General features: G+C 53.1%; 6 protein-coding genes across 6 annotated transcripts; 2 read left to right on the top strand and 4 right to left on the bottom strand.

Annotated features, from left to right (window-relative positions):
* Nucleotides 1–15: 15 nt before the first annotated feature.
* Nucleotides 16–572, bottom strand: CABS01_03571 (ribose 5-phosphate isomerase B; the record flags this gene model as incomplete). The annotated part of the gene is made up of 2 exons (XM_060536946.1): nucleotides 16–90; nucleotides 156–572. 2 exons carry the CDS (start codon nucleotides 570–572, stop codon nucleotides 16–18), a joined length of 492 nt encoding a protein of 163 aa, XP_060391204.1.
* A 604-nt stretch (nucleotides 573–1,176) lies between these two features.
* On the top strand, nucleotides 1,177–2,103 carry CABS01_03572 (uncharacterized protein; the record flags this gene model as incomplete). The annotated part of the gene is made up of 2 exons (XM_060536947.1): nucleotides 1,177–1,772; nucleotides 1,833–2,103. 2 exons carry the CDS (start codon nucleotides 1,177–1,179, stop codon nucleotides 2,101–2,103), a joined length of 867 nt encoding a protein of 288 aa, XP_060391205.1.
* A 60-nt stretch (nucleotides 2,104–2,163) lies between these two features.
* CABS01_03573 (uncharacterized protein) lies at nucleotides 2,164–4,094 on the bottom strand (the record flags this gene model as incomplete). The annotated part of the gene is made up of 2 exons (XM_060536948.1): nucleotides 2,164–3,943; nucleotides 4,009–4,094. 2 exons carry the CDS (start codon nucleotides 4,092–4,094, stop codon nucleotides 2,164–2,166), a joined length of 1,866 nt encoding a protein of 621 aa, XP_060391206.1.
* Nucleotides 4,095–4,877: 783 nt separating this feature from the next.
* On the top strand, nucleotides 4,878–6,706 carry CABS01_03574 (uncharacterized protein; the record flags this gene model as incomplete). The annotated part of the gene is made up of 2 exons (XM_060536949.1): nucleotides 4,878–5,361; nucleotides 5,409–6,706. 2 exons carry the CDS (start codon nucleotides 4,878–4,880, stop codon nucleotides 6,704–6,706), a joined length of 1,782 nt encoding a protein of 593 aa, XP_060391207.1.
* A 322-nt stretch (nucleotides 6,707–7,028) lies between these two features.
* Nucleotides 7,029–8,009, bottom strand: CABS01_03575 (uncharacterized protein; the record flags this gene model as incomplete). The annotated part of the gene is made up of 1 exon (XM_060536950.1): nucleotides 7,029–8,009. The coding sequence occupies one exon, from the start codon at nucleotides 8,007–8,009 to the stop codon at nucleotides 7,029–7,031; it is 981 nt and encodes a 326-aa protein (XP_060391208.1).
* Nucleotides 8,010–8,930: 921 nt separating this feature from the next.
* On the bottom strand, nucleotides 8,931–9,653 carry CABS01_03576 (uncharacterized protein; the record flags this gene model as incomplete). The annotated part of the gene is made up of 1 exon (XM_060536951.1): nucleotides 8,931–9,653. One exon carries the CDS (start codon nucleotides 9,651–9,653, stop codon nucleotides 8,931–8,933), a length of 723 nt encoding a protein of 240 aa, XP_060391209.1.

The raw sequence follows: 9,653 nt of genomic DNA on the forward strand, positions 1-9,653 counted from the left end.
CTCCCAACGCCTTCTTCATGCCTTGATCCCACCCGACTGCCTCAGATCATAGTCATCAATGACTTTCACCTTTGCTGCTGATGCAGACGCCTTTAGAGGATAATGTCAGCTGATAAAGGTCCTTAAGTGTAAAAGAAGCCGGAGTCTCAACTTACGGGATCAAACTCGTATCCCAACCACTCACCAACCAAACGTCTCGCGAGCTCAATCCCAATAACGCGTTGACCAAGACACAACACCTGCGCATTGTTGCTCTTGACTGCTCTTTCTACTGAAAAGCTGTCGTGCGCCGTCACTGCCCGGACGCCAGGCACTTTGTTCGCTGAAATGGCGACCCCAAGCCCCGTGCCGCAGATGAGGATGGCCCGGTCGACCTTGCCGCTGGCGACGGCCTCGGCAGCGGCAAGAGCGAAGTGCGCGTATGCTGTCTTGTCTGTTGCAGAGTTGGGACCAAAGTCTACGACTGTGCTCACACGCGGATCAGCTTCCAGGTCCTTGGAGATTGTGGCCTTGTAGTCGAAGCCGGCGTCGTCTCCGCCCACGGCAATACGGAGACCGTTGGTTACAGCCATTTTAAAAGTTCGAGGAGGAGTACTGCTGAAGAAGAAGTATTATTGGCTTGCTTGGTGTCAAACAAAGCTCGGTAAGATGAAGAGGTTTGCAGAGGAGTACCTAGAAAGAATGAAGCCGCGTTCACGGATGAAGCGACTAGCAAACGATGGGGTTTCGGTGACTGATTCTAATGTCGCGAGATTGAAACAGACTGAATCCTAGGTCTCACCATTCCTAGCACTTGATCAGACAGCAACCAGATGTTATTGATGTCTGTAAGGCATTAACATAAGCTTGTGCATGGGTCATCAGTCCGCGCCTCGGGGCCAGTGGGGCTGGCGACCGCGAGTCGTGGGCATACGCCGGCTCGAGACTTCTCCTAGCTTAGTGTAATTCTCTGGGCACCGAGGCAGTGGCACCGGATCACGACGCTTACTGGTAGGCAGTATCAAGCGTGAAATCGCTTCATATAGACAGGAGGCTATTTCGACGTACATGAGGCTTTCTAGCAACTCAAACTTCGTTGTCGGGAAAATTACCCAGTGCCGCCTTATTCACGGATTTACTTGAACCTCCATAACTTTAGCACGCAACACTTACGTGAATATACACATCAAGATCAATATGGCATCGTGGGATCCTTCAAAGAACAAGACATATCAAATTCTCAAAGCTGCCGAGGTAGGCCAATATGGCGTAGTCGCGCCCATCGCCTACAACATCGAGAACATCCTCGCCTTCATCCGCGCCGCCGAAGCAAAGAAGAGCCCCTTGATCATCCAAGTATTCCCATGGGCCATCACCTTCTCATCAGGGCTCCTCGTCCATGCGGCAGCGCATGCGGCCCGCGCCGCCTCAGTGCCTGTTGCCATTCACCTCGACCACGCACAGGATGAAGCCATGATCAGACACGCGGCGGATACATTGCCGTTCGACAGTATCATGGTGGATATGAGCCACTACGAGATGGACGAGAACTTGGCCAAGACAAAGGAGCTGGTGGCGTATTGCCATGAGAGAGGTATCGCGACCGAGGCTGAGCCGGGACGTATCGAGGGCGGCGAGGATGGTATAGCGGATACGGCGGACCTTGAGGGGGCTTTGACGACGGAAGAGCAGGTGGAGGACTTCATCGCTACTGGTATCGACTTTTTGGCACCGGCATTTGGTAATGTGCATGGTGAGTATGGCGCCAGGGGACCCGTGTTGGAGTTTGACCGGTAAGATCTGCCCCCTTGGAAACTCAGTTGGAGGCGTTACTTATCCAATGTGTCGCACAGGCTGCAAAAGATTCGCGAAAAGGTGGCTGGAAGAGTTCGGGTCGTACTTCACGGAACTAATGACTTCCCCGAGGACCTGATGCAGCGCTGTATTGCTGGTGGCGTCTCCAAGGTCAATGTGAACAAGCTTGTGCTTGATGACTACTTGGTTCATCTGAAAAAGAACGCCCCGAGTCGGAATCTGACAACGTTGATGGAAGAAGGGGTCAAGGAAGCCCAGAAGTTAACGGAGTGGCAGATGGACGTGTGTAAGTCTACCGGCAAGGCATGAGGTGTAAGTAGTCCAATTTGCTCTGCCCTCAGGGGTATATAGCAGTCAATAATAGAACCTTCAACGCGTCACATCCGGACTTTGACTATCAGCATTTGCCCATGCCTCCCTCAAGTCATCTCGCCACGTCGCCATCGGCGTCCATCCGACTCTTTCTTCGCTTCTCTCAATCAGAGAGAGAATGGTGTTTCTCTTTAGCGAGTCTTGTACACACAAGCCCGCCCCGTACAGACACTGTGCTGAGAGTAGTTGACAGCCTTCATCTGTCGACTGCATTGCAATACCGCAGATCGTATCTACGGCCTCCGAGAGAGATCGTTGCATTTTCATGTACCCATCAAACCCAGACGACACTGGCTTATGAAGAAGAACGAGTATCTTTGCGAATGAGTAAGCCTGGAGAGCAACTCCGAATTCGGGTGGGTGAATCCAAAGCGGCTTGAAGACATCGGACGGACTTCCTGGAGTCGGGAGGGGCTTAAACTCGGTCCCCAGAAACGACTTCCATCGCTCCATCTCAGCTAGCATTTCGCTCCCAGCCCTCGCCCTGTTCCCCGAAGCCGAAACCTCGGTCAAAGACGATGACTCCATCAGTCGAGAGTAGGCGCAGTAGTTGACGGCTCGCGAGAGCAGGTAAATGGCTCTGTCGGCTAGACCGTGCGGATCAAGCTCACAAAAGTCTTTGTCCGCAGCCCAGAAGCTCAGGCAACGCCTCTTCTCCCGAAAAGCAGCCCATATATCCTGGCGGAGCCAAGCCCACCAGACTGCTTGTCGCAGTCCGCCGGAGGCCCCGTTGACGTCTTGAGATCGTTGAATCCAGAAGACGCCCTTCAGGTGCCGTTGCCAGTTGCCTCTGCCATCTGATTCGTCCAGCATCTCGTACGCTGAGATCACAATTGCCGTGGCATTGAGCTCTTCTGAAGCAGTATAGCTGGTATACGTTAATGCCTCTTGTACATAGCGGAGGGTTTCGTAATAGTATCGAACCCATTCTCCGCCGGAATCCTCCTCCGTGTCTCCATTGCTCACGTTGGAGTTCCGGTGGCCTCCTCCTTCCAGTTTTGAGAGGTGTTTGGCCGACAATGCCAAGATTGCATTCATGAGACCTGCATTTCTCAAAGCCAGCCGAACTGCATAGGTGGAGAAGAGCTTCTGCGGATCCAAGAAGTCCAACCAACGAGCCGATCGTTCCGTAAAGTGACGAAAGAGTACAGCCTCCCGGCTGGACAGCGTGATATCCCGATCCGCCTGCCAAGTCTTCCGCTCTGGATCTGATACCTCGTTAAGCCGGGACTCGAGATTGGTCGCATCGGGCGGGCCATGCAGGTCCGCCGCCCGCCGCCCCTCCTCATCCTCCGGGGCGGGGCTCGGGGCGAGAGAGAAGCCGCTGTCTGCCTGCGCCGCGTCGGTGGCGAGCAGGCCGAGCCATCGCGTCGAGGCGAGATCGGTGGTCCAAAGCTCGGATGCGACGGTCTCGGGAGAGTAGCTGTACACGTCGCCGAACGTCACTCCCGCCGATACGCGTGGCTGGCTCACGTAGGGCGCATGGGCTGCGTCATACGTCCCGGGAGGCTGGGAGACGTGCTGCATCGACGTCTGCGACTCGAGGCTGATGGACCCTGTCGAGCCGATCGATTGTGGGAGCTCATCGACGCGGGAATGACTTCCATCGTCTCCGAGACGCGCGGTCGGGCGGTCGTTATGTGAAGCAGCTGGGCTTGCTCTTCTGCCCGCGTCCTGAGATAGACGGGGGAAGACGCAGTGACGAGACGAGATGCTGCACGGCCCACAGACCGGTTGCTGTTCGTCGCATTTTTTGTGTCGCTCACGACAAGTTAAGCTATGTGCAACAGGTCAGCAACCCGCGCGTCGAGGGTAGTGCGGCTCGGGGAGGCTTGAACTCACCAGCCCGTTTTGGTGCGTAGACCACGGCCCCGAGGCTTTCTGACGCGCTTCTTGGGAGGCGCGGATGCAGCTCGTCTTCCATCCATGAGGTCATGGCAGGCCTATCGTCGTGTTTGCGGTTGTGTACGAATCTCGGTTCCTTGCATGAAAGGACTGCGAGACGCGGTTCGAGCAGGGTTGAGTTAAGACTTTACGGTATGCGGGGGCTAGCAACCCATGGGACTGGAACCACTACGTGACCTAGTGGAAAGAGCTAGGTACGGAGTGCGAGCTGTCACAGCTATTTCCGAGTTGAGAGGAGCAGCGGAGCGTCGCCGACCCTTCGCACTCGGTTGCAAAGAAGTTGGATGTCGGGACTTGTCCGTGGAGTTTGATGAGCTGCATTGCCGAGCTGGGAACTTGAGCGGGATTTTTGTGCGGGGACTCGCGGGGGAAAACGAACCATTGCCATTTTCCCAACAAAGCGCCGGGGGGGCAGGCATAAGTGAGCTAGGTAGATAGCGTACCCTGTAATAGTTCCAGTCTTGTTTGCCTACGGGTGCGCGTCTCGGGGGCCCGGACTGACTCGCTTGTAGCTCCTCTCGTTTACGAAGCTTCGGAACCTGAGAAGAGCTGAGTGAGGCTAGTGTTGTAGAGATTAATCAGACATCGAGATGCCCGTATGGCTCGAGGCGCGTCAAGTTGGCGTTCTGAGTACGAGGATGAGGATCTATGTGTGGTTGCACCTGAAGATGAAGAGGTTACAATGGAGGGGAACTGGCAGCTATGGTTAATACGGAAGACGTTACCCGTGCCATATATCCGGATTCCTGTCCATGGCAATGGCTTCTAGGTGACATCTGAATATTCTCGGTTTAAAGACATTCAATATGGCGACAAAACATTATTTCCCCGACACAGCTGCGAATACGCTCGTTCCAAGAGCTCTGCGTGCTCTTGTATCGGCAAACCCTCATCTCACTCTCAGTGAGGTGGAACGTGTCGTTGCAAACTCTCACAATGATCGGTCGACCGTAAGCATCATCGGCGGTGGCGGCTCAGGTCACGAGCCGGCATGGAGTGGGTTCGTCGGCGAAGGTCTCCTCTCAGCAGTCGCATGCGGCGACATCTTCGCCTCGCCGAGTACAAAACAAGTTCTTGAGGCGATGAGACTGGCGCCTTCTGATGCGGGGACTATCCTCCTCATCACCAACTACACTGGTGATAGGCTTCACTTTGGACTCGCTGCGGAGAGGGCAAAAGCCTCTGGTTTGTCCGACAAAGTTGTTGTTCTCCCTGCTACGGACGATGTTTCCATTGGCAGGAGCAAGAGTAGCAGGGTGGGAAGAAGAGGAATGCCAGGTCATATTTTCAGTGAGTTCAATCACCTTGCCATATGGAATGTTGTTAACCGGTACCAGCTATGAAGATCCTCGGTGCGGCAGCGGCTGAGAATTATTCTTTTGAACAGTGTGTAGAGATCGGCACGGCCGTCAACGACCAGACTGTCTCGATAGGCTCAGCTCTAGATCACTGCCATGTTCCAGGACGTCAATATCACTCTGTTGCAGAAGATGTCTGCGTTGTTGGTGCTGGCATCCACAATGAGCCAGGCCAACAGCTCATTACCCCTTTTCCATCAGTAAACGATCTCGTGGACAGGATGCTGAAGCTCTTATGCGACCCTAATGATACGGAAAGAGCCTTCGTGCCGTTTGAGAACGGAGATGAAGTCACTCTTCTCATCAACAACTACGGCGGACTCTCAATTTTGGAGCTGGGCGCACTCACGGATGAAGTACAGACTCAGCTAGCGTCGACCTGGTCAATTACCCCCGTACGAACACAAGTTGGCACCTTTGAAACGTCTCTCAACGCGCCGGGGTTTTCCATTTCACTCTGCAACATTTCGGCTGCAGCACGGCAGTGCAAGTCAGCAGTTACCGAGCTGCTCCAGCTTCTCGATCGTCCCACGAGTGCAGTTTACTGGCCGAATACGGTTCGACCAGTAACAGGCGACGAGAAGACGAATGGTCTGACGACAGATAAAGCTAGTACTACAAACGGCCACGAACAGAAGTCAGATCTCATCAAAGTCGATCCAAAGCTGTTGGAAAAAGTCATCAGATCAGCTTGCCAACGGGCGATCGCCGCCGAGCCGAGCTTGACCAAATGGGACATGGTGATGGGCGACGGCGATTGTGGTGAAGCGGTCAAGGGCCTGTGCGAGTCACTGCTGCGCAATCTTGACAACGGTTCAGCGGCTAGCGGTTCCGTCTTCGCCTTTTTGGAATCGACGATTGAAGCTGTCGACGATATGGGGGGAACTCTCGGGGCCATTCTTGGAATCCTTCTTTCCGCCTTCTCTTCGTCACTTCGATCCGAAGCGCAAGCTAACTCCGCATCCACGACATCATTCTCACCGATGTTGTATGCCTCGTCTCTAGCTTCAGCGGTGGAGTCTCTCAAGTCTCATACTCCGGCACGGGAAGGTGACCGGACCGTTATGGATGTGCTGCTTCCGTTCTCGGATGCCTTTGTCAAGTCAGGAGACTTTGGTGCTGCTGTCAAGGTCGCTGCTGAGAAGGCAGAGGCCACCCGGTATTTGAAGGCAAGATTTGGCAGGGCGACGTATGTGGGAGACGCGCCGGGACAAGAGCTGCCCGACCCTGGCGCTTGGGCGTTGTATGAGTTCCTGTTTGGAATGACAGAAGCTTAGACTTTGGAGACTTTGTGAACAAAATGGAATGACGTTTTCGGATTAATCTTGAACAGAAGACTTGAAATAGCCCTGACTCACTTACATTCGGCCATGAATAGGTTCGAGATGGAGTAGGAAATTTAGATAAGGATTAGAGTTGGATGTAATACTGACGCCTTCTAGCAGTTGATGGGATATTTACGATGTAACAGCCTGCCCTCTCTAGTCCGGCCATCAGGATCTTTCCAATAAAAAAAACGACTTGGGTGAAAACCACTCAATGTAAGTCTAATCCAGCCTTTTCCGAAAAGTTGTTCCAGTGAGCTACTTGCAAGTTGCGCTACCAAATGTTAGGCGGAGGAGGATATTTCACGACTTCGGCCAGGAGTTCAGTCGTGTCTGCCAACTCTTTAAGACACTGAAGCTGACTGGTCAACTCTTCTGAGTTCTCGTCAGACTCTTTTGACTCATGTGAGAGACCGTAGGCTATCCTCCTGGTGCCTTTCGCTTCATCCTCGCCCTTTTCGCCACGAAACGAAGCAATCTTGTCGAGCAGTCTGAGCCTCGTCCTCTTCAGAATTTCGCGGCTCGATTGGATCGCTATCAAGAGTCGCGTTTCTTCTTCCTTCATCCCAACTAGACTCTCCAGCGGATGACGCTCTCCACAACAGAGGACACCGTCATCATCCCCACCATAGTAGCGAGCCAGATCAACTAGATGGCGTCGGGCCGCGTATGTTGCTCTCTCGTAATTCCATTCACCAAGCCATTCCATCTGAGCTTCGTCCCAAGCGCGTATGGCTTCGGCTTTATCTTTTAGAACTCGGGAGGGCTGGTTCATGCTGTCTTCCTTGAAAATGGGCCTCTTCTCACAGTCCGAGAAGACTGAGCCGCTTTGGTAAGAGTATGCAAAGTCTACCAAGTCGTTCTGGATATCCGGTTTGGCTGCCACGAGAATAGCAGTGCTCTGATACGTGGACTTTGTTTCGTCATACTCTATGGTATCTGATAACTCGCCAACGGTAGCGTGCTTGATCATGCGGCGAGGAAATTCTCCCTGCATATTCGACCTAGGCTCCAAAACATTGGGCTTGTCGGTGGCCCAGCCACCAGCAAAGACTCTCTTCCAGAAGTTGTCGCGGATACTATCATCAATCTCTGGCATCGGTTTGAAACCTCCAATGGTTAGCTCGAGATTCGGTGGTCGGGGGTCGTTAAAGATTAGCACACAAGCAATGAGGCTGTCGAAAATCCTCTTTCCGACATCGTCGAGTTGGCGGGCCCCAGAGACAGCGAACCGAGGTGGTTCCGGGGAAGCCATGATGAAATCAAGAGGTGTTGTGATGAGAAGTAGCAGGTGATGTTCCTCTCAGCAAAAACAAATCGGGCGCCAAAGTCCAAGACTTCAGATCCGTTGGTAGAATATTCTTACTTGCGTCCGACGTGTGATATTGACGTTGAGTTAGAAAGCAATGGAGTTTGACTGGCAAAAGTTTGAAAGTTATTCAAGTTGGAGGGCAGAAAATTTGAATGAATTCTTCTTCCTGAGTTTGTATGATCAGACATGGGAAGAGAAGAATGAAATGAGAGCTTTTATGGTGTGAAAACCTGGGTGAATCAAAGAATCTCTGGGTGAACAACGAGTTCCATTATCCAATCTATCAGATAAAGACCATGGTCGCATGATATACGCCATCTTAGGGAGTTCCACTTGAAGAAGTAAAACTCAAAGAAGAAGGGAAGAGGTGGTCCATACTATATATAGAGTACTTGGTACGTCGTGAAAGCGCCTTATCAAGCCTTTGCCCCTTGCGCGACCAGTCCCAGCGCCTAACAAGCGTGTTGCTTTGATGTGATCCAAAGTTGGAAGTCAGGAAGGCAGGTTTGCTGATGTTTGAAATGGAAATGAAGGAACAGCAGGCTCAATGGAACAAAAGATGAAATATTTAGGATTTTGTCCAGGAGCAAAAAGTCGAACGCATCTTCCATATGAATTCATCATGTTAGGCCGATATCGAAAAAGACCTCCGTCAAATGGAGCCATCTTACGAACTACATCATTAGATAAGTACTTGCAGTAGAAACACGAATGAAAACACCTCCGGGTACGTGTATTGAGGCGTTCTGGCGAAATCAAGAGTTCATGCTATGCTTTTACGATCATCCCTTTCCATGTGGCCCAAACAAAGCAAAGCCAGCCTCCATCCATAATCCGGGTATCAATCAGTCCTTTCATCTCCCTTTAATCACCCCTCAAAAGCTGCTCGTGGACCAAGAAGTTTTTTCGAAGCTCCTCCTTCTCCAACCAATGCTCCTCGACCAGCCGAACCTGCTTCAGTTCACTCGTATCCTCGGTGTTGGCGACTCTAAGCTGCAGAGCCAAGTTGAGGAGACGCAGGCGGCCCCAGTAGACGACCTTGTCCCAGTTCCAGCCGCCGACGCGCTCCTTCTCGTTGGTGTCGTAGTGCATTCCGACCTCGACCGAGGCCTCCTCGAGAGTGAGGTCGCCCTCGATATCGATCGAAGCGTTGGAGAGCTCGGAGCCGCGGTGACCCTGCTGATCGACCCAGAAGAAACTGGCATCGACGTCCTCCCAGCGATCGCCGACCTTCATGCTGACCTTCAGCAGGACGGATTGGCCGGCGCGGCGGTATCCCGGGACGCTGCCGTTCTTGGGCACATCTTGGTTGAGGGTGCCGATGGTGAGGGAGGCCTCGTCGTTGGTGCGCTTGGGGAGCTGGCCCGGGGCCTTGTTTTCCTTGTTCGTCGTCCAGCCCTTGGCGAAGACGCGGTTCCAGAATTCACGGCGGACGTTGTCGAGAGTTTCGGGGTCGACGGGGTAGTTGCGCGGGATGAGGGCCTGCAGGAGGTCGTCGCACATGCGCTGCTGTGAGGCTGAGAGCTGGCCCAGGCCTGCGATGGCAATCATGGCGCCCTGCAATTCCAGTTCACTGTAGTACTGCAT

The sequence above is a fragment of the Colletotrichum abscissum genome, assembly GCF_030869225.1.
Source record: "Colletotrichum abscissum strain IMI 504890 chromosome Unknown Scaffold_7.1, whole genome shotgun sequence".
Lineage (NCBI taxonomy): Eukaryota > Fungi > Ascomycota > Sordariomycetes > Glomerellales > Glomerellaceae > Colletotrichum > Colletotrichum abscissum.